General features: G+C 59.6%; 1 protein-coding gene across 2 annotated transcripts; it reads right to left on the minus strand.

Moving 5' to 3' along the window:
* Positions 1-809: 809 nt before the first annotated feature.
* On the minus strand, positions 810-9,134 carry NINJ1 (ninjurin 1). Of its 2 annotated transcripts, XM_059142439.1 has the most exons (5): positions 8,225-8,244; positions 8,002-8,134; positions 2,524-2,749; positions 1,735-1,896; positions 810-878 (listed from the first exon to the last, which is right to left on the minus strand). In XM_059142439.1, exons 1-4 carry the CDS (start codon positions 8,227-8,229, stop codon positions 1,742-1,744), a joined length of 519 nt encoding a protein of 172 aa, XP_058998422.1. In that variant the 5' UTR covers positions 8,230-8,244; the 3' UTR covers positions 810-878; positions 1,735-1,741. The 2 variants fall into 2 exon arrangements, with proteins under 2 accessions (XP_058998422.1, XP_058998423.1); XM_059142440.1 differs by lacking the exons at positions 8,002-8,134; positions 8,225-8,244 and adding an exon at positions 8,976-9,134.
* Positions 9,135-23,316: the final 14,182 nt, after the last annotated feature.

The following is a 23,316-nucleotide window of genomic DNA, read 5'->3' on the forward strand; positions in this document are numbered from 1 at the left end:
AGGAGCCATGGCCGCCCTGGAAAACCCGGGTCCCGAGCAGCTCCAGGGCTGGGGGCCACGGCTGCGCCTCACAGAGCAAACAAGGGTGCGTGGTGTGAACAGTCTCTGTGGCTCTCCTGTGTGTCTCCAGTAACAAAAGATGCCGGCCTGGAGCGTCCAGAACCTGGTTTCTGCCTCAAACTCAGACTGACAGGCCAGGCACCGGCACCGCGAGAGCCCTCGGTCCCTGTGCAGGCGCCTCTGGTTGGGACTGCAGCCCCACGTTGGCCCAGCGGGTGGCCCTCACAGGCTGGGGGTCTGGGGACGTAATGCAGGGCCCAGGCCCAAGAGGGATAGAGATGCGTCAGCTTTATTGGTTGTTGGTTTAGAAATGCGGGGGCTCAGGCCCCTGAGGGGGGGCAGGGGCATGGCCCCGTCACTGCTGGTGGAAGGCGTGTACAGAGGCCGTGGCCAGCGGGGGCCAGCAGTCCCTGTCCCAGGTCAGGAGGCACAGACGCCAAGGGTCCCCAGCATGTGGCCTCGAAGTCCTCGTTGCGCTGGCGACACGGGGGTCTCCTTGTCACTTTGGAAACGTCCTGAGTCCAAGGCCGACTGGGACCCCTTGCCCACATCCTTGGGCTGCTGTGTGTCCGTGGTGACCACCACCCTGCCCCACTTGTCCCCTGGGCCATGCTCCAGGAGAATGGGCAGCCAAGGACAGAGCAGGACCTGCACTGGCCTGGGGTGGCCTAGCCATGGGCGGCTAGTCCTAGGACAGTCTAGTGGGGCCCGCCTGGGCTCTTGCGGTTGCCAGGAGTGCCCCCCATAGGGAGGTGGGCCTCAAGGGAGAGGCGGCTCCAGGATCTGGGTAGCTGTGGCCGGGTGCAATCCGGGGGCATCTGCCAAAAAGGGAGAGGAGGGGTGTGAGGGCCTCCAGCCCTACTGTGGTTACCAGACTTGAGCCTTGAGGCCACTATGACTCCAGAGGCAGAAGGGCCCAATTCTGATCTGGGCAAGCCTCAGTTTCCCTGCTCCGGTCAGTGTCAGGATTTAAAGGGGGGCCGTGGAGAGCAGAGGCTGGCGGGCTGATGGTCAGGGAGGGTCAGGACTGCGTCTGGGGGTACACAGTCGGCAATTAATAAACTGCCGGGTCACCATGCCCCGAGCATGGGAGTAGGCTGGCATCTGGAAGGTTCTACAGGGGACAGCCCTGACAATAAACCAGGGCCAGCAGCCAGGTAGCGAGTGGGAACCCAGGTGGGGCCAACAGCCATGGTGTGGGCAGAACAGACGCTCCCAGCCAGGCCACGTGCTGGCCCTGCTCAGGATCCTGCCTCATCACCTGCCGGCCATGCCAGAGCAGTGGGGTGTTCAGGCAGTGTCCCGCCTACTCGGCCGGGGTGCAGGGGGTGGGGGTGCTGGCGGGCTGTCTGTTAGCAGCGCCCACCCTCACTTGGGGGCAGGTTCGAGGCCATATGCACCTGTGGTGTGCAGCCCGGGGCCAGAGCCCCAGGTGCAGGACACATGCCACATGCTGTGCCTACAGCACTGGCCCTGGAGATGGCCAGGGGTTCCCCGGCCTCCCCGTAGCTCCTGCTCCCAAGGAGGGCAACCGTGAGTGGGTGCTCACCTCTCTGAGCAAGGACATGGGAGCTACATGGCTAAGAGTGCCCACCCTGTGAGGTCCAGACAGGACAGACGCCAGGCACAGAGGTCTGCTTGTGCTGGACAGTGGGGAGCCTGCCTTCTGCTCACCTGAACCCTACTGCCGGGGAGCCACATCCATCACGGGCTTCTGGACACCAAAGGCCGTGATGAAGATATTGACCACGACAATGATGAAAACCAGGCCGGTGGCCAGGTTGTTGAGGAAGTCCAGCTTGGCGTGCTTGGCCGGATTGTTGAGGTCGTACCTGACTGTGGGCACAAGGGAGCAGACAATGCACCGCGGCCCTGCAACCCTGGGGCTGCAGCCTCATGAGGGGTGAGAGCTGGGCCTGTGGCCTCAGCCCTGCAGCCGTGCTTCCACCAGCACAGAGCTGAGTGGCCCAGAACACCGTGGGAGCAGAGGAACCAGCCCTGGGGACAGGTCTGGACTGTAAGGCACACTGTGCTGAGCTCACGCAGGGAAGCCCCGTTCTGAGAGCCCATGTGCGGTGTCTGGCGATCTTCACATCTCCCCAAGGACCCGTCCTTATGCCCATCTTACGGATGGGGGAACTGAGGCCTGTGTACCTGCCCCAGGTCACAGAGCCAGTAGTGGAGGTAAGCCCTGACCCTCACCTCGGGGGCAGGACCACCATCCATTCCCTGGAGACTGCTGAGGGCTGTGTTTTTCTACATCCTCAGCTTGGGTGGGTGGAAGGACAGAGACATGCGGGGCCCTCTGAGGGCCACAGTGGGGAGCCACATCCTGACCACATGGCTGAGTGGGGCCTGTCAGGTGGTGAGCACCCTGTCCCGGGGGGTATGCAAGCAGCACCACCGGATCACGGGCAGGGTTGCCCCAGGGCCCACCCCCGGGACCCCAGCCCAGGCTCACACCAAGGAAGATGAGCAGCACGCCCACGCCAATCTGCAGCACGAGGGAGATGGAGATGAGGACCACCAGGGGGACGAAGAAGGCGAAGCTGGGGCCCTGCTCGATGACGGCCTTCAGCTGGGAAGCGTTGGCCATCAGCAGCGCGATGTCCAGCATGCTCTCCGCGGCGCTCTTCTTGTTGGCGTAATGGTTCACGTTGATGGGCCGGTTCCGGCCCCAGCGGGATGGCTGCGGGGAGGGGGCAGTCAGCCTGGGACGGGCAGGGCTGTGGGGCTCGGTGGGGCCTGCAGATCTGAGGCCCACACAGGGCTGCGGGACGCCCCTGGGAGTCAGGTCCCGGAGGAGAGGCTCAGCACACAAGCCACTTTGAGACGAGAAGGCCACCGTCCCCCGCCCTGGGTGGGGCCCGCTGGCGCCTTCCCTGCGTGCCTGGTGCCCCTGCGGCCCTCTAGTGGCCGCAGGCCAGGGAGGGAAAGGGTGAGCAGATGGGATGGTGTCGATGCAGGGCTACAGTCGAGCTTTGCTACTGCTTTTATTTTTACAAACAATTCTAAACCACTTGATTGAGGTGCCATCACCCCAGGAAAAGCTGGGCACGACGAAGGTAAACAGCCTGGAACCTCAGCATGCACACACGTGACACCCTGGCAGCTCCCAGGCCTCCGCTCCAGACGCCTCCTCCTGCCTTTTATTCAGTATTTGTGCGGCGGTCTGTCCCCACAGAGCCTCCAGGACTTGGAGCGGGGCGGGGCACTTCCTGCCGGGGCTTCCCAGCACCTCTGCCTGGGAACAGGGCCAGGCCTATGAGCCCGGCCGCTGGCCACGCCTCATGCCCTCCACACACCGCCCAGAGGTCACCGCCTCCAGGAAGCCCCTCTCTCCTGGGGTGCCAGCTGGGGGGAGGCAGGAGAAGGCCCTCCTCCCTCACTAGGCCTCCCCGTAACCCCTCAGCCCAGGCCCTCATGCACAGGAGTCACAGAGCCACCAGGCCCAGCCCTGTGGCCTCCCGGGGCACTCGGAGCTCGTGTTTCTACCCGTCATAAAAGATGCAGGCCTGGAAGGCAGGCTGCCCGGAGAGGGGCCGACACGGCAGGTGAGAGGCTCCCTCCACTTTGTATCTGGAAATCTCACCCCAGAAAATCCTGAACTCCAGGAGCAGGGGCGGGACAGGGTTCGCTCCAGCTGCCTGTCTTGTTAGACTTCAACGTAATGGAGAATAATGTGCCCAGGAGGAAGGGAGAATGCGCGTGCAGAACAGAGGCTGTGGGCCCTGCCCCGCCTTTCCTCAGCACCGCGGCTAAGCGGCAAATCCACTGGGTTTAAAATTCCAGACCCAACAGGGAAAGCCGGCTCCTGGGACCCAAACCCCAGCACTGCTTCTGGAATATTCCACCCACAGTCAAGTCCTGCTGGGGTCCCAACTTCCCATCAAGAGACATCAGGGCACGGCTGCTCCTCCACAGGGTCCCCGCGCAGGCACCAGGGGCCAGTGCTCCCACCGCCCGAGGCTGTCCCCGGCTCTGCTGCTGCACAGCTGCAGGGCTGGCCAAGCCTCGTTCTGTGTGCGCCCCTCTGAGGGGTGGGTGTCCGGGGTGCTGGCCTGCACTGGGCATGTGCTCCTAAGGTGCACAAAGCCAGAAGCACCAAGCCTTCCCTCAAGGCCACCACAGTACTCATCCTGGTCCCCAGGCCCGGAGAAAACAGCCAGGTGCACCACGCACACCCACACAAGCACGGGCACATAAATACAGTGCATGAGCAAACATAACCGTGTCTGCACGTATACACACGCACGAGCAAGCACATACAGGCACACCCAAGCACACATGTACGTACCCAGTACACGCACACACGCATGCACGTCTAGGCTCACGGTGCTGGCCTCTGCGGAGGAGGAGGAAGTTCCTTCCCTCTTGAGTCCCTCCAGACCCTTTGAGCCCTTCATAGACATGCACGTATGAATACAGAAGGACACTCGGTGCCCTGCGTCCCCGCTGTCCTCCGCTGGGTGCCCTCCTCCGGGGTGCCCCCCCCCACACACACACTGTGGGCAAACTGAGACTAGCAGGAAGCACCCAATCCAAAGCCAAGAGCAAGTGAGGTCTGCACTTGGAATGCAGGCCCGGGACTCAGAAGCCCCCTACAGAGGGGGTTGGGGTCAGGGCTGGCCTATGGGGGCTGTGTACTCGGAGGCACCCCTGGGCTCCAGCCGTGTGACCTCAGGACAGACAGCACCCTCTGAGCCTCAGTCTCCCGTGTGGGCCACAGGGCCAGGAGCACGCAACCCGTGAGGTTCTAGTGGGCCTAGCCTCTGCCTCGCAGACCTGGGGGACATGCCAGGGCCGGGGACACACGCCCCTCCTGGTGCAGGGCACTTCCTGCCACAGGACCATCTGCTTCCTGTTGAACCCGTGCAGTGATGGGGGCGCTGGCGGGAGTCCAGTCCTGGCCATGCGGCCTTGACAACGTGCTCCCCCGCAGCTGGCTTTTCTCCCTGTCCGTCAGCCCTAGGCCACACTAGGAAGCTTTGGTGCCCACAGAGTTCCCCACTAAGGGAGAGGGAGCACTAACCTCCCTTTCCACAGAGTCGGGGAGCCGCGGTTCAGGGGAGCTGCCCAGGGCAGAGCAGAGCCCCACAGCTGCCGAGGAGGGGCTTGGACCTACAGGGGGACTCTGGGGCCTGGGTGATGGCTGAGTCCCAGGGAAGCCCCGGTCCTGGGAAGCCCACCAGGGTGAGGTCAGAAGGTGGCTGGAGCCTTTGGCCTGAACTGACGGACTTCCCAGAGCTGTGCTGGGAACCGCCCCCAGAGGCCTCTGCCTGTGACCTGAGTAGTGCAGGGAACAAACACCCTGGTTAATGTGTTCCCAGGGCCTTCCCCAAACCTTGGTGGTGGTCCCAGGAGCTGGGTGAGCTCTGGATGTGTTCCCCTAAAAACCAGGAAGGTTCCCTGTGGGTAAAGAGCCAGAAGAGAGCAAGGAGGACCCCCTTGTGTGGACAGAAGCCTTGGGGTGGCTCTTCACAAGACCTAGCCCAGGGCCACTGTGCTGAGCGTCCTCAGCTTGGATGGGGAGGGGTTGAGACATATGTGAACCCAGATGTGCACCCGAGCAAGCACTGGGTTCTTGCCCCAGCTTAACAGATGCTGTAGTCCAGCAGTCCAGCCCCAGCCTGGATGGAAGGAGCTGGGGTGCCCACCCCAGCCTCCTGCTCCCCTGGGAGATGAGAGCTGAACTCGTGCAGGACCAAGGGGTTTCAGTTACGGATACTCTCTAATCCTGCCTGTTACTGACCCCAAACCCCACATAAGAGTGTGGGACAGGAACTCCTGCCCAGAGGCACCTTTGCGTTTTCAGGACAAGAGACAAAGGCCCCCACCAGATCCACAATGTCCATCAGCTGCCCGGCTAGGAGCTGGCGTGGCACTTCCACATGCACCTGTCTCTAGCACCCCTGAATCCCACAACCAGGCTCTCTGCCTCCGTTCCTTCATCTGCAAAATGGGCAGATGGAACTGACTGCAGGTGCGGAGGCCCCTCCATCTGCAGGAGCACAGCCAGCAAGGGCACACGGCCTCCCAAAACAGCCACACAGATCTGTAACCAAAACTCTGAAACAGGAGAAAGTAGAAACAGAGGAACGGCAGTGTGAGCTGAGCAGGACCCAGGACCCCGGATCCTGGCCCACCATAGCCCCTCCACTGGGGCGCAGCACATACCAGTGGGCCTCTGGGGAGGAACCTGAGAACTAGGAGGGTCTGGCAGGGCCTCAGTGTCCATCACCTGGCCCAGGAGAGTGGGCATGAGGCTGCCGCTCAGAGCTGGCGTGAAGGCCACCGGGCACGTGCCTGCCCTAAGTGGTCTCAGGATCCACGTCAGTGTCCCGGCAGGAAGTCTTGTTGGAGGGGTTTCCCGCAGCAGCTGGGCCGCAGGCTGGGTAGACCTACTTCCTGTGGGCTCAGCACTGGCCAGCAGTGACCCTGTGGCCACATCAGGGTGGCCTTTTAGAACTTAGCCAAGACCCTGCCAGAGCGTTCTAGATCTGCTAGGAAAGCAGAAGTGAGGAAAAGAGTGAACTTCCCTTGGGGAAGCTGAGTCTGCACAGCCCAGATGTGGCCCAGGAGCCACATTCCAGCTTGTCCAGCTCCCTCCCTGCTATGACCCTAGTGTCCACAGCAGGGCCAAGGCAGGTGTCTCCATGCCAAAATACAGCAGGCATGACACAGCCAAGGGCCACAGTAAAATTGATGTTTAGTACTTCTCCTGCCTCCAGCCACAAGCCCCTCCTGCAGGGAAGCTGGACAGCCTGGTCTCCGAGAAGTCCTGGGCGCACAGGTGTGTGGGGGGACACATGTGGGGTTCATCTGCTGTGGGGCTCTTCCTGGAGCCAGGCCACCCTGGAAGGTGAGCGACCTGCCCCACTGTGGCCCGCAGTGGGAGTCCTGAGACTGACAGGGGTCCTCAACCTGGGCCTCCCAGTCAGTCCCCCCACCTCAGGGGTGCCCCCGGGGATAGAGGACCAACCGAACCATCCACCTTGCCATCCAGCGCTCTCACTCTGGGTGGTAAGTCTGACGACCCCAGGAGTTTCCCTCACCCCAGCAAGACTTTCTTCCCACCCTGACCCTCACCCCCATCCACAGGGTCCCGCGACAGGGGAAGGTGCTGCCCCAAAGTCCTCTCCAGGAGTGGGTCCTGTACGGCGCGTAGTAATGGGATGACTGTGTGCCCAGCACACGGCTTAGCCCAGGAGGTCCTCACCATGCTCTCTGAGAAAGACACTGCTATCATCCTAGGTCACAGATGAGAAACTGAGACACAGAGTCACTGACTCAAAAACACAACAAGACAGGTCCTGAAGGTGGGAAGGGCAAGGCAGAGGCTGGGGGTGGTGTCAGGGCGTCCAGGCCCCAGGCAGCGGGAGCACTGGCCTTGAGGCTGCCCACCCTTCCTGGAGGAAAGTGAATGGAGAAACCCCTTACCACTACACTGGACCAGCATGCCACCCCCACCACCCCCGCCCTGCAGCACCCAGTGCACACGTCCCCAAGTGCAGGAACCCTCCTGATTCCACTATCAACCTCTCATAGGTGGAACTTAGCACTTTCCATTAGGGCTGGTCTCAAAGCTAAGACAGCAGCTCAGTGACAATGTGACAATGGAGCCACATCTCCCCAGGCTGGTCCCAGGGCCAACACAGTGACCCCACCTGACCTTCCTGGGCCCAAGATGCATGGGAGCCTGCCGGTGCATGGCCAAAGCCGAGGGGGACAGAACAGGCTTGGAGCCGAAGGCACAGCCACAGGTTGGGAGGTGAGCAGGATCTCTCCCTTCCAACCCACCTGCCCTATTTGTTACCTGACTTTCCCAAAGGCAAGCAGGGGCATTTTGTTTTCTCTTTTCCGACCGTGCACAAGAGGCCCTGAGAGGTGAGCCAGCCTCCCCAAGCACACACAGCCCTCAGCTCCAAAGTTCTTACATACCAGGGCAAGGCTGCATGAGGGCCTCCTCAGTCCTGGGTTTCCCCACCACGAAGTCAGGGACAAGTCCTGTGCCACCTGAGGGCTGTCAAGCTTTACTGAAGGGTCAGCACCGAGGCTGAGCCCCAGGAAGCTTCTGCCAAGAACAGGCAAGGATGGACAGGATTACTGCGTGGGGCCACCTGCACACAGGAGGACCTGTCCCTGCCACCTGTGCCTCACTCACCCCATGTGTCCTCCCACATTCGGGCAGCACTGCCCCAGTCTGGTTCCCACGGCTGAGAGACCTGGCATCCCTGCCCCCATCCCCAGGGGGTCAGAAAGTGAAAGAATGCTCAAAGTCAACAAGTCACCAGAGGACCATGCCCAGGACTGCACCACCTACAAAGGCTCTGGGGAAATTCTGGGCCCCGGGAAGAGGGCATGACACCCCCGGACAGGACCCCGGGGCGAAGGGGCGCAACCGCCTCTCAAGTGGAAGTTGGGACCACTGCCCGGGGGCCGGCGGTGGGGACAAGAGCGGGGGCCACAGCTGCCCCAGGTTCGCTACCGGGGCACGCAGCGGATAGTGCAGTCGCGGTGGACACGGCGGGTGACGTAACCGTCTGCCCGTTGCTGGCCTGGGGCCCGGAGGCTGGGATCCTGCGCGCCCGGGCGCGCAGCAGCGGGAGGAGATGCGGGGGCCGAAGTTAGAGCTTGGCGCGGAAGGCGGGGGAAGGTGGCGCCCAGGCCCCTCCACCGCGCGGCTCCGCGTGGGCGCCTCCCGGCCGGACCCTCGCCCCTGCCGGGGTGGCCGGAGCCCCGGGGCCACCGCTCGGACTGACGGCATGGGGCACGGGGACCCCGGCACCCCGCAGTGCGGAAGCGCCGCGCTGCCGGCCGGAGCCCCCAGGTGCCCGGGGAGCAGCCGGCGCAGGGCCCAGAGAGGGCGCGCGCCGGCCAAAATCGCACAGCGGCGCGGGCGGGGCGGGGCTTACCGAGGCGTCCGGGGAGCCAGGTGAGCCGGGGCGCAGGTCGCCGTTAAGTTCGTACTCCTCGGGGCCCGACTCCATGGTGCGGCCGCCGGAGCCACCTCGCTCCCGGCCAGAGCGCCGCCCGCGCCTGGGCCGCGGGGACCCGGCTGAGCGCCCGCCCCGGCCCGCCCCCCGGCCCGCCCCCGGACTCCGCCCCCGGCCCGCCCCACAGACCCCGGACTCCGCCCCCGACAGGGGCTGGCGGGCGGGACCCACAGGACCCCTCCTTCCGCGGTGAGGACAGCGGGGTCGATGCGGTTCCCCCAGGCCCCGGCCTCGCGCGGGCGGCACGTCCGGCTCTACCGCCGTCGTGAACACTTTTAATCCACGAAACGAGGCCAAGGGGCAGCCTTTCCAGGGCCACTTCGCAAACTTCTGGGCGCGCCAGGAAGGGGAGTGCGCCGCTGCCGCGGCATGGGTGTCCTCCCGGCGCCGCGAAGCCCGGGCGCCCGGCTCGCACCCTGGGCCCCCCAGCCTCTGAGCCTGGCGTCTTGCACGCCCGGGAGGGGAGGGGAGGCAGAGGGCGGTCGCCTCGGGTTGGGCCAATTTGGTGCGGGCCCCCGCCCTGTTGGCGCAGCCTCCGTGCCCCCTAGCGGGAGGCAGGACCCGACGCCTGGGGAGGCGCCCGGTGCCCAGGCGGGTCGCGGCGGGCGTCCAGAGCGCGTCGGCTCCCCCAGCCCTCGGCTGAGTTAGGCTCTGTTTCCCAGGGCGCCCGGCAAGACGCGGGCCGCTCCCAGACATCCGGAGCCAGGCTGGGGCCGCTGGGGCGGGAGGGGCCGGGCGTTACCTCCCGGCGCTGGTTTGCGAAGCTCGCGCCACTGTGTCCTCCGGTCCTGACCTCCGGCCAGGCCCAGCTGGTTTTTACCCTTCCCACTTCTGCCACAGTGTCTACTGATGTGTCCACCCGGGTACCGCTAGTATGCAGCGCGCACGGCCGCGGGCTGCTCTGGGGCATGCCGTGGTCCCTCTCACTGCCCAGCAGGGCCAGGTTGCGGGGACTCTGTAACCCTGAGCCATGGTAGCCCTGTGGGCTGGGGCAGGTGGCTGGACTTCTCAATTTCGACTCCCCTGAAGGGGAGTGGTCTTCTTAGGCCCTGCGGGCTGATCTCCCCCCCCCCCCCATAAACTGGCATCAGAGGTCAGCAGCAGTGCCCCAGGTCAGGCGGTAGGGCTGGAGGTTTGCGCATTCACCCTGACCATCATGGGTTGCCTACTGTAAGCCAGGCCCTCTTCCGGACTGAGGGGGCTGTAGCTGGAGCCCGGCTTGTGTGGCGGCCCTGCCTGGGGCCAGGGACATTACTGTTTGACAGCCTCGGGAAGTGGGCTCTCCCCCATCACCTAGCGAGGGAGGAAACAGGCGCAGCTGGGGAGAGACCCAGGAGGACAAGCTCAGAACCCCTGGGACAGTTGTGGGCCATCCAAACAGCAGACGGGTTGCTCCCCGAGCTCTGCATGGCCAGCAAGTGGGCACTGTGGGGTGGGGACCCAGGGCCTGCCTTGTTCAGGGTCCTGGCCACACTCCAGGCTGAGACGCCCCTCCCCCACGGGGTGCCTCACCCCTGCTGGGAGAGCAGTTTTATAAGTGAAACAGAAGGCATGGAAAATGCAAGTCACCCAGGGGCAGAAAAGGGATCTTCCACTAAACTGGGTCTGGAAACCTGCAGACCTTCCTCTCCTCCCTGGTGTGGGGAGCGGCAGCGCCCACTGGGTGGCGGCACCGCCTGCGGGCAGCTGTCCCAGAGTGTGCTGGTCTCTGAAGGAGCTGCCCACGGAACTGAAGCTTGGAGACGTGGCCAGTACCTCCGTCTCTCCCTCTGTCCTGCTTCAGGGGCTGTGAGCGGGACTCCGCAGTGCCGTGGGGGCAGGGCAGGTCTGGGCACAGCACCCATACCTGACTGCTGACACACAGCTGGAAACCCCGATTTTTAAATGTTAGCGCCTTTCACACAGAAGCGGTCCCCCCTCCCACCCAGGGGGCAGAGCTGGCTCCTATAGGGGCCAGAGACAGGGCAGCCAGGAGAGAGGGTCCTGAGGGGGCAGGGGAGGCTGGGGGGCAGGAGGAGAGAGAGGAGGGCACCCCCTCAGCAGGTGAGAGGGTCTTGCTGGGCCGCGTGGGGGCTGCAGGCGGAAGGCCGGGCGACACGGGGTTTCTCCTGCGGGCCCCAGAGCGGCTCAGAGCTGAGGTTCACCATTTGCTCCATCCCGAAGGAGGAAGTCGGGAAGGATTCTGGTGTCACAATTCAGCCTTTACACCTGGGGTTGTAGCCCCCCACAGTTCACCTTCCTGGGATCAGGATCGCAGCCAGACCTCCCCAGCTGGGGCCCCCCTCCAGGCCTGCCTCCCTGGAGAATCCCCAGGGAGGGACGTGCAGGCTCTGTTGTGTCATCCTCGCTGGCCTGGGCACTGTGAGTTTCCCAGACTGTTCCCAGCACAGACGTAAAGGGTTTCAGATCCTCCTGCAGAGACCAGCAGGAACAGCCAAGGCGGGTTCGGGATGCTGAACGGAGCTGTGGGTCCGTGGATGAGTGATGATGGGGCGTGTCCCCGCAGAGGGCGTGGGCCGGGCAGGAGTGGGCTGGCCAGGCTCCCGAAGAGAGACCCTGAGGCACCCAGGCAGCCCACACCTTCAGACGCACCTGCACACAGCGTGTCCATGGAGCTGTGTGGTTCGGGACATGCTTCTGTCTGACAAACGGGATGCTGTGAAGATGAAGGGTCCCAGCCCATTTGACACCAAGGACAGAGCCTAGGCTACCAGAGCAACATCCCTCCTGGTGAGGAGGGACCCCCTGCCCCCAGCCACTCCCAGAGCTGTGTCCCCACATTACCACAGGGAGAGCACAGTGCGTCACTCCGGGGCCCGGGAGGATGTGCATGCAGACAGGCCATGTTTCCTGAACAGGAGTCTTAGGAAGTCTCGGGCTCTCCGGCCCCTCTGTCTCTAAGAGGCATGGACCCTGCAGGTGGTGTTTCCATTTTCTGCAGGGAGGGGCCAGTGGGGCAAAGGTGGCATGGCACGCCCCATGCGACCCAGCTGAGTGAACCTGTGCTCGGTCCTGCCCCAGGAGGCCGGCTTTGCAGCCAGGAGCAGCTCCGGTTGCCACCAGGGCCCAGGCCGGCCCGCACATGCCTACCGCCAGGGAGAGCCACAGCACCGGCACACCCCAGCAGCCAGTGGTCTGTCGCCCACCTGGCGGCACGGTGACATGGCAGCGGGTGGGCCCAGGCTCTGTGCCTCCATCAGTTCCTTGCAGGGACCACAGCTCCCACTGGATGGGGGGTCAGAGCCAGGAGGTGGGAGTGGCCACTCCATGTCCAGAAGGTCAGAGGAAGGAGGCCAGGCTCGTAAGGAGCTTCTGTGCCATCACACCCACTTTAAAGACAGGAGAGGCGTGTGCCAAGGTCACATAGACATGCCCTGGCAGGGATGGTAATGGGCCAGGTAGTGTGACATGGGTACATACACAGGTGTCTGCACCGCCTCCCACAGTCCCCCAGAGAGACGTGACCCACCGAGGCTACCCAGTAAGATGCAGTGAGCCCCAGAGGACTCTGAACCCCAGAAATAAAGAGAGTGTCCACCATAATGGAGACACCAAGTTAGGGCCGTCCATGTTTGGGAATGTCAAAAAGCCATTAACAGAGTGAGTGGGTGGCAGGCTGGTCCGGAGGGACCCATCTAGTAGTGGAGAGAGCAGTGACAGGTGTCTTCCTCCTGAAGCCATGACCCCTCCTGAGAGCAGGGTGGGAATGACTTCATTTGTCGTCTCTGGGCATCTGTATCCAGCAAACCCCTTGTCCTGGGCAGCCAGGGCAAAGGTGGCAGGATCCGTGGTCACCCCCCACCCCGTTAGTTCTTCCCTTCCCCTCTATCACAGACTGCTGATTTTTAGCTCAGAAAATGGCTTCCCAGAAGAGAAGCTGCAATTCCCAGCTCTCCTGCAGCTAGAGGTGTCCTGTGGCTTGGTTCTGGCAGTGGAAGGGGATGTGCAACATCAGGGAAGGGACCTGAAATGGGGGGGAGGGGTGCCATTCCTTATTACTTCCTTCTGCTGCTGAGTGGAATACAGAAGTAATGGCCAGAGCTCCAGCAGCCACACGGGCCCATGAGGGGACCTTGGGCCTGAGAGTCTCACATAGCAGAGCTAAAGAAGGAGCCTGTGTCCCCAGTGCTTGGTGTACAGGTCTTCCCTGGGCTGCCCACCTCAAGACTACTTGGGTGTGAATAAGGGAAAAAAACTATCTTGTTGGGAGAGTCCCATAATTTTGGGGGGATTGTGATACTATTGATTTAGATCCTCTGTTTTTCATTAATAAATAGATTTTTTTCTTTAAACACAGAACATATAAGAGATTGAACCGCTTTCCCCACAATCCTATTTTGAAAATGTATATCAGATTATGTCACTGACCAGCTTAAATCCCTTTCTTCTTTTTAAAAAAATATTTATTTATTTAAAGAGATAAAACCCGAGAGAGAAAGCACGAGTCAAGCGGGCAGAGGGATCGGGAGATGCAGGCTCCCCGCTAAGCAAGGAGCCCGATGTGGGGCTCGATCCCAGGACCCTGGGATCATGACCTGAGCAGAAGGCAGACGCTTCACCAACTGAGCCCCCCAGGTGCACCACTTCTGAAATCTTCTTAAAAAAGCCTAGCTCCTGGGCCCCAAAGAGCTGAGATCCCTACCCTCTGCTCCCTTCAGCTTCCCCTCTGCCTTTCTGTTTATTCCATGGACTCTATGCTTGACGGTCTTTGTACTCCGCATTTACCCCACCGATCCTGCCTCCGTGTGGGTGGCTCTTTCCTGTGACCCGAACACAGACCTGATCGTCTGCTGGCCCTCGGCCCCCCTCACTCCATGCCCTGGGTCAGCTCCTGAAAGCACCTGCTCATTTATGCGCATGCTGTCAGCCTCCTCCCTCCCAGATGCAGCCCCCACCAACCCCACCCCAAACCCTCAGCCCAGCACCCTGCCCTGCTGGGCCCAGGGCGTGCCCTAGTCTTGTCTGCTCTCAGCCTGCAGGCATCCCTCAGCCTAGCTGGCTCGGCCCAGCCCGTGCTCCACAAACCACTAATGACAGAGCTGCTGGGCTCTAAATTCCTGGCCCTGACATTGACCTCTGACTCAGGCCCTCAAGCTGATGGGCCGCAGGTGACCGTGGGAGTGAGGATGACTGTCTGGAGTCCCGGCAGGTGGCCTGTGGTCTGGCGAAGGGACATCGCTGGGAGGTCAGGTCATATCTGGCTTCCTCCCACCTCTCCTGAAGGTCAGCTGCTGACCCTGGCCAGTCCAGGGAGCTGGCTGGGCTGAGGGCCCAACCACAGGCTGAGAGGAGCTCCTCTGGGCAGGCAGTAGCTCCTCCTTAGTAAATCAGGTCAGAGAAGAGCTACTGAGGGACCTGTGAGGCCCAGGCACACCCAGCCCGCCCCTCCCTTCCCTGCCTCCCCCTGCCTAGGGCCAGAGGCTTCTCATTCTCCAAGTCTGGGGGTCACCTCCTCTAGGAAGACTCTGGATATGCCCAGATCTCTCCTTGTCTCTCCCAGGGACACCCCTCCCCCCAATACACACACATTGAGGCTCACTGAGGCTCAGGGCAACTTCCATGATGCTCCTGCCATTGGGGTCCAAGGCTTGTGACCAGGATCCCACAGGTTATGACCAAGTGGAGACACCAGGAGGCCAAGGATGGAACTAGCAGGGGTTGCTAAGGGACCTGGGCTGGGGCCTTGGTGTACAATACCCATTCTACCATGGGGAAACTGAGGCCCCCAGCAAGCAGACTTGAACCCAGGTCTTCTGAGCCTACATCATCCTCCCCCCAGATGGGTGCTGGGAGCTACCTCGAGCCCATGGTGGGGCACACAGGTGTGCTCAGCTGACTCAGGGCCTTTCCTCTGGCCCACCTCAGACCCCACGCAGACCACAGCTTTGCTCTCCTCAGGGAAAGCAAATGCCCCAGGAGCTGCAGTGGGGAGGGGCTTTGGACCAAGGAAGCATGGATCCCTCCTGTTCCCGGTCCCTGCCCCAAGGCTCCCAAGCCTGCCCGACACGATGAGGTCCCCATGCAAACAGCTATCCTTGTCCTGCCTTTGGTTTGATCACCATCATGACCACTGAGGGACCTGGCTCTCTGGCCCACTGCCCAGTCCCAGAGAGGCTGCACAGCTGGTCTGGGGACCCCAGTGTGAGCCCCAAGGCGGGGACTTAAGTCAAGTCATGGATCGGACCGAGGGTCCCTGAAAAGGAGGGCTTTCTGAGCACTGCCTTGACCTCACACAGGCGCTGTCACCCATCACCCCTTAGCACGGGGTAAGTGTCCCTCTGTGTGGGAAAGTTAAGGCTTGTCGGTTGGTGTGTGTCATTTCGGGAGGGTAAAGCAGTTGTCACCAGCAAATGGGTGCCTGGAGGACCTTTCTCTAAAAACAGCCACAGAGCAGGGGGCCAGGCAGGAGCCGGTGGCCCTTTGCTCTCTGCCGGCCTTTGCAACACCCAGTCTGTGCTTCTCAGTCTGAACATGTTGGGCTCACATGCCCCTCTTCCACGCTTCCTTGGGCCCAGCTGGTTGGCTAGTCTTTGCTTCTTTCCTTGTCGTCAGCCGAGGCTGATCAGAAGGGTTACAAGCTGAGAAATTCCATTTTGATTCCACAGCGGCTCCTTCCTTCCTGAGGAGGGGTACAGAGGTGTGGGGGCAAAGCAGCCTGCACAGGAAGCAGGTGGGAGGCAGGTGTGCCCTGGTGGCTGGCAGTGGGGACAGCTGGCCCACCCCAGGGGCTCCTCCAAGGGCCACCGCTGCTCAGGGGCTGAACCACCAGACAGATGGGGCCCCAGTCACATAGTCAAGGCAGGTCCTAGAACCCGGATGTGCGTGTGGCCTGCTAGCCGCTCCATGGGGCTGATGGCCTGGGCAGCCTGAGGACGTTGTGCATGCTACAGAGAGGCTGCAGTCTTGGGGGAGGCTCCCCAAAGTGCCACGTGTCCTGTCCCTGGCTCTAGTGGCGTCCAGGCTGGCGGCAGGCCAGGCCCTGGCAGGCCCGTTGCTGGGCAGAGCCCAGGACAGCATGCAGCGGGCTCTCCTTGAGGGCATCTCACAAGTTGATGGAAACCCATCTAGCACAAAGGGGCATTTATCGGACTAGATGCTGTGTCTCCGCCTAAACGCAGGGAGGACAGAAATAGCCTTTCACAGGGCGCCAGCAGAGCGGGGCTCTCGGCTCGGAGGGTGTCCGTTTCCCAGCTCCTTCTCTGCGCTGGGCAACCTGTCCCTATTCATGGTGAGTCACTCACTGTGTCCTGGGCAGGGGACTCTTTGATCCCTCTCCTGCTGAAACTGTTGGGGGTGGGGGAGAGAGAGAGAGAGAGAGAGAGAAGGGGGGGAGGGTTGGGAGGGGAGGGAGAGGGAAGGAAAGGAAGACGGGGAGGGGGGGATGGGGGGCAGGAGGATGCAGCAGGGGCGGAGAGAGATGGGGAGGGAAGGGAGGAGGTGGGAGGGGCATGGGAAAGGGGGGAGGGGGAGGGGGAGAGAGAGAGGAGGGAGGGGGAGGGGGAGGAGGGAGAGACCGGAAACAGGGAAGCGGTTGGGTCAGGGGTCAGGGCGAAACAGGGAAGCGGTTGGGTCAGGGGTCAGGTTCGGTCAGGGCGCCGCCGTCTCAGTGATGCCCTGTGGCAGGAACACAGAGCTTAGAGCGCACCGGATGCTCTCGCTGACAGGCTCTGGTAAGGGGATAGCAGGTGGCCCGCAGGAAGAGACTTCTGTGTCCCTGAAAATGGCCGTTCTTCCCAGATGTTCAGCTTTGCTTGTGCTACTCCTCCTGCCTGTAATGTTTCTGGAAAAACGCACCAGTAAGCCACAAAGTCCCACTTGACACGTATAAAGAATTTTAGAAGCTTTAATGTGCTAAAACCAATGCTAGTAATGTTCTGAGGAAGCCGAGTAGCTCAGTTGCTACTAACAGAAAGTTTGAAGACTTAACTAATATAGGATTTTTCTCTCACACAGAACAAGCCTGGAATTGGGAAATCGAAGGCGAGGATGACTCCTCCACAGTGTTATTGGGGACTTTTCTTCTCTGCCTTGCGTAATGTGGAATTTCCATCCTCAGAGTAGCCTCATGGCCCAAGATGGCTGCTGGAGATCCCACCATCAGTGCAGGAAGGTTTAGGGGGCAAAAGGGGGCTGGTTGCCAGTTGTCTGTCTCCCCTTAAGGAACTTTGCAGGCGAATATCTACGTTCTGTTTCCATTTCACCAGCTCCCGCTTGCTCCAGGGTGGGCGGGGCAAACTGGCCCCCAGAATGAAACCAGTGCTCATTTCCTGAGGGATGTGTGGGATGTTTGCTTGCAGCCGGCTGGCACCGCTGAGTCCAACTGGCAGAGCCATGCAGGGGCTGAGCCCTGCTGGAAGGCACACAGGGCGTACCTACTGCGAGGACGCGGAACGCCCATGGCCTCCGCTCTGTCCATGTTTATCACTTTATCTCTGGGAACTCGAGGGGACAAACAACCTTTCGATGCACAAGCACATTCGTTGACCGCGATCAATAAACGTGACGATCGGAAATAAGCTTCTAACAGGGGCAACATGCAAACGCATTCTGTGACAGCCGCGTGCTGGGGCAGCCTGTCAGTGGCGGTAAATGTCACTCATGAAGGACCCGTGGTAACGCGGCGTCTGAGGAAAGACAGGATATCAAATACGTGCGATACTGAAGCAGCACGAGACGCCAGCGTCTGAGGCTGGGAGCAGCCAGGCTGGCCACAAGGGCGAGATATTCTTTTAAGATTCAGCAAAAGCGTGTCTCACACACATGTTCTTGATACGAAATAATTTAAGACATTTTTATAGATAATGAAACATACAAACACGAAGAATGTATGTAAATGCTAAAATAGATCATAATAATATAAACAATACATCGTTAATAAAGTCTATAGATAATAAAATAATATCCTAATTAAGCAACATCCCATGAAAGAGAAGTTAGAAAGTGAGGGTAGGAGGACATCAGAGGTGGGAGGAGTGGTGGTCCCCGCTCAGGGCTGTCACCCGTCACAGCCCCCCGGGAGCCCCATGCGGAGGGAGCGTGCGTCTTGCTCCTGCATCTGGGGGCCGGCTGGGGCTCGGCACATGTGCTCTGCGTGTCCCGCAGCTGGGACCACCCGCTCCTCGGGGCCTGTTCCCCCTTGTTGGGGGTCCGGGGCTCTCAGTGAGCCCTCCATGGGCCTCGGGGTGGAACTGTTCCCTGAAGCCGCTGTTGGTCGGTTCCCAGATCCATGCGTTGGAGGGAGGAGCGTGACTCTCGTCAACTGTAGTGGAAACTACCCCAGACACAGCCTTCCACACCCGTTCTCGGCTTTTATGGGAAGTCGTGTTCTTTACCCAACAGAATCATCCTACAAATGTCACATGGGCTTCATTTCATGTTACAAACACATCTTTCCACGTGGTGAAAGTTCTGCCACGTATGACGCACACAATTCTGGTTTGTGGTCCTATCATGAGTTACGCGAGTGTGGCGCACACGTGTTTTCCTTCTCTTCCCTGCTTCTTAAAGCAATAGTGCAATGACCACCCCCTCATACACCTGTCTTTGCGCACTTCTATGACTTCTTAAAGAATGCATTTCTACCTGTGAGCTCGCTGGCCCCCAGACGGCCCCGTACTTACTGTCACTGTCACACCGCGTGTGCTCTCCCTCACCGGTGGACCAGGCTGGCCTGTGTGAGGGTGACCGGGCCAAGGTCCATACACAGGGGTCCGTCTGGTTCTGTGTCTGACGCGGCCGCAGGCTGCGGGTGCTGTGCTCAGGGTCGGCAGCCACCTTGGCAATGGACCCCTCTTCCCCTTAAAAAAACGTACCTCTCCCTTGTACCCCAGATTTGCCTACGGTTTCGACGCCGCTTACTGTCCTGGGAGGCAATTCTCTCTTCTTCCCCAATAACCCCATCTTTTGCTGGTCAAAAGTCACTTGACAGTTCGACATCCGAGGTTACCCACGGCCAGGCGCACCCACGTTCCTAAGCTCGGCTCCTTTGGCTCACCTTGCTGGAGAGTTATGGCCGAGAAAGGGGCGGAGGCTGTCTTGGAGGCCTTGTGGCAGGAGCTCCAGCCTTCCGCTGGGCAGCCAAGGGGCCCATCATCCCACAGCGCCAGCCCTGATCATCTTCAGCTTGTCCCCTTGGGTGGTGTGAGACCACGGCAGGCCCATATCTTGGGCCTAGGTTGTGGCACCAGGGGCAGGGCTGGACAGGGCGAGATGGATCTCAGAGGTCAGTCCCCATCCTGAGAATCATATTCACGGACCATCACAAAGGTCAACACTTGGAACAGTGTAGTCCTCTGGAATGTTCTGCCAGGCAAGGCTTCTCCCTCTGCTACAGAGGCCACCATGGTTCAGACTCCTCGTGCCTCTTCCAGAATCACAGGAAATGACCTATTCCGTATCCAGCTTCTCTGGCTCACAAAATGTTTTCGAGATTCATTGGTGGTGTTGGTGGGTCAGGAGCTCATACCCCCAACCCCTAGCTGTACACAGCTGTGGGGCGGGCCCCGAGGACGCCCGCTGGGGGCTGTGTTGGATGAAGCTGCCGTTCACTCTCGTGTGCAAGGACTCATGTAAACACATGTTCTCACTTCTCCTGGGCAAACAGAGTGGAATTTCTGGTGAGTGCCTGTCCAGTGTGTCAGAGGCTGCCAGACCGCTGGGCAGGGGCCGCCTGCGTTCTTCCAGCGAAGCTCGAGTCCCGCAGCTGCACGCCCCCCACACTGGGGGTTTCTGCGGATTTCCTGCCCCTCCCGTGGGTTTGCAGAGGCGACTCCAACTGCTCCCCTCGTGATTGGTGGCACTGAGAATACTTGGACGTGCTTGTGAACCCCTCGTGGGTCTTTTCTGATGAAGCGTCTATTCAAGTCTTTGACTCATTCTATCTATCTATCTATGTACTTTTTTATTGTTTAGAGAGAGAGGTCTTTGGCTCATTTAAAATTGAGTTATTTTAAAAAATGAAAAAAAACAAAATTGGGTTATTCATCTTTTTAGCCTTGATTTTTTAAGGCATTCTTCTCTGTCTCTCTCTCTCTCTCTTTTTTTTTTTTTTAATTTTATATATTTGAGAGAGAGACAGAAATAGTGACAAAGAGCACGAGTAGGGAAGAGAGGGAGAAGCAGGTTCTCCATGGTGCAGGGAGCCCGATGCGGGGCTCGATCCCAGGACCCTGGGATCATGACCAGAGCCAAAGGTAGACGCTTAACGAACTGAGCCACCCAGGTGCCCCTAAGACATTCTTTGTGTATTATACATATCTACCTGTTGACCTTAAAATTAAAACAATTATTTTGCCAGAGAAAAAAATGGATTTATTCAGGAATGGCGGAGAATGGCAATCTGGGACCAGCAAGCTGTGGCGAAACCACTGACTCGCCCCACACACTAAGCAGAGAGACATTATTTGTTGACGAGTAGGGGGATGTTGGGAGGGCGGTTTTGAAACACAGCCCCCTGGAGAACGTGAGGCGGTTTCCCACAGCTGAGTTGCAGGCTGGTGGGTTTTCTGTAGGAGATGCAGTGAACATCTCCTCCTGTTGGGGCCTGTAGTTGAGGCTTCTCTCCTGCTGAGAGTCCTGGGCCGGGTCTGGTGGGGACACATGGGGACACAGGGCCGTGTGCTGTGAGAGCTCCCCCTGCTGGCGCCGGGGCTCCGCGTCACTGAATTTCCTCTCCCTCATTTTCACATTTCCCCCTTTAGATCAAGAGTTGTTTTTTGGTTTTTGCTTTCTGGAAGCATCACTGATCAAGAGTGAGGTTTTCTGAATTCAGTGGCCTTTGTCCCTTGGAGCCAGGAAGGACCTTTCCTGGGTGTCATGTCCCATGCTGGAGGGAAACTGTACAGATTGAAGGCCTGTTGGAGTAACAAGGAAGTTCAGGAGGGAGAACGCTCAGGCACTCCTGTCCCACTGCCCACCTTTGTCAAGATCGCAAGCCCTGGAGATCACCATCTCCTTATTGCATACCACTTTTACACAGGTTTGACGGGCAACGAAACACAAAACTCAAAATAATTATACAAAACAAAAGAAGTTACATGACAATTCCAAATTGTGTGTTGGTTCTAAACCAGGAATCCAGGTCTGAAAGGCGCCAACCGATAAACTGATTGGCATTTGTTCCTCCTTAGAGGGGAAAGGGTCTCCTTATGAGGGCAAAGCCTCTATACCTTTTGGAAGTTTCTGGCAGAAGCAACCAGGAGAGCTGACTGGCGGGTACCACAAGGGCCTGTTGGAAGAATTAACCAAGTACGTTTGGGAAGACACCGCGCAGATATAAATGTGAAACAACAGATGACGAACTTTTTGCAAAACAGCGCAACTTCAAAGATGTTGTAAAACAGTGTTGTTGTCTCAAAAGAGCTGTTTGGAACCAAATCTGCTGTGGAGAATACAGCCGGTAAGCCTGCCAATTCAGAGACCATGAATTTGGATAAGAATCCGAAGTCAGTTAATAGTTGAGAAGAAAGAAGGCTTTTTGTGAATTCTGAACTTTCTAACCGTTTGAAGAAGGCAAGTGAAAGTGAACCCGTCCTGGGACCAGAATGAGGTTGTTTCTAAAAAGACACACTCAGAAGAAGAGGTTCCCCCTTTCACGAGGACTTGGATAAAACAAAAAGAAATACTGTCTTCCCACAAAAGAGAGCAGAACAACAGTGAGAAGAAGGTACGCTGGCCTGGTCCAGGCATCGTGGGAAAGCCGTGTGGTCAGGTGAAACCTGCTTCAGTTCTGGGAAAGCTGCACTTGGGGCTCACCAGATGGCGTGCGGGGCAGTCGGGGTTTGCTGCTTTCCCTGCGGGTCTCACGTGAACCCGACAGCCTATTCCCTGGAGTTTGGCGGCACTTTCCAGCAAGGCTGAAGAGAGTCCTTCTGGAAGCATCTTTTCCAACAGACGGAATCTCCAGGTTGCAAGGTGTGATACAGGTCATGTCCCCTGGGAGCACAGCATGGAAAGGTTGCTCTGCCGGACCGTGGGTTTTTTGTTTGTTTGTTTGTTTGTTTATTATTTATTTGACAGACAGAGATGACAAGTAGGCAGAAAGGCAGGCAGAGAGAGAGGGGGAAGCAGGCTCCCTGCTGAGCAGAAAGCCCGATGTGGGGCTCGATCCCAGGATTCTAGGATCATGACCTGAGCTGAAGGCAGAGGCTTTAACCCACTGAGCCACCCAGGTGCCCCCAGACCGCGGTTTTTTAAATACAAGCAGCTAGGCCTTGAGAGCAGTGAAGTGGATCCCCCTTTATCAGCTGTGGGTCAGAGGAGGCCATGCGGGCCGGATGTCCGGGGACTCTCTGGGAGGGTGAGTCCGGGAGTTCCAAAGACCGTGGATCTGAGACTTAGAAGGATCCATGGCAGTGCTTTCGGCCACGGTGTGCGGAGGGTCTCACAGATGTTCCCAGCGGAGACTCCGTGACACCATCAGTGAGTGCGACGAGCTCCGAGCACCGAGGACGGTGGACACAGGGCAAGTGTCATAGCGCCCGCCGACAAGGCAGATCTGCCGAAGCCCCTGCCCAGTAAAAGGGGTTCCCCGATGGCGGGGGAGTTGGAGAGGGGTCCCCAGGTAGGGATTCTCTTTCTCACGGAATTTTAGCCACACGAGAAGCAGTGGCCTGTCTACAAGGGAACGTTTCGGTCCGGTGACCAAACATACAGACCACGACGGAAATGTCTGTCTGTCCCTGACATAGGGAGGCTGCAGGGGATCCCCTTGGCAAACTGGAGTGGCCCAGCCGGTGCTCCAGAGTCTGGGAGCAGAGCAGTTTCCCCCGAACGGGGCTCGGAACGGGTGGGACAAGCAAGGTAGGCACTGTGGATTCCGCCAATATCTGTTGGAGATTTTGCCCGGAAGGAGAATGGCAGCTGATCTAATCGGGACAAATGGTTAGTGTCTTTGGAATCAGGTCCAGGTAGCTCAGCGATGGAGCAGAGAAGAGATGCTGAAGGGGCATTTGATTTACTTCTTTGGCTACTTTGATGGCTCCGGTCAAATTGTAGAATGAGTTCCCCCTTGGGAGAGGTAGAAATTCCAGCATGAAATTTTTCTAAGAAATCTCAGCCCAATAAGTGAACAGGGGCAGAGGAGCTAAGGAGCAAAAGGCGTGTGTCTCTCACAGGGCTGGGACAGAAGGGACTGGGTTCAGGGATGGGCACCTGTTTGGGTTGACCCGAGACCCCTCTCTGGGAGCTGTTTTCATGCTCCGAGGCACGAGCTGCTTCGTGGCGGTGGGGCTGAGCCCTGAGAGTCAACACAGTCAGAGAG

Source organism: Mustela lutreola, chromosome 12 (assembly GCF_030435805.1).
Source record: "Mustela lutreola isolate mMusLut2 chromosome 12, mMusLut2.pri, whole genome shotgun sequence".
Classification (NCBI taxonomy): Eukaryota; Metazoa; Chordata; class Mammalia; order Carnivora; family Mustelidae; genus Mustela; species Mustela lutreola.

Excerpts from the sequence above, each read along its gene's own strand:
- NINJ1 (XM_059142439.1), bottom strand. Across the intron at positions 2,750-8,001 it reads CCTCATGCAGCCTTGCCCTG|CCATCCCGCTGGGGCCGGAA; the intron begins GTATGTAAGAAC and ends CCCTCCCCGCAG. Across the intron at positions 1,897-2,523 it reads CGTGCTGCTCATCTTCCTTG|TCAGGTACGACCTCAACAAT; the intron begins GTGTGAGCCTGG and ends TTGTGCCCACAG.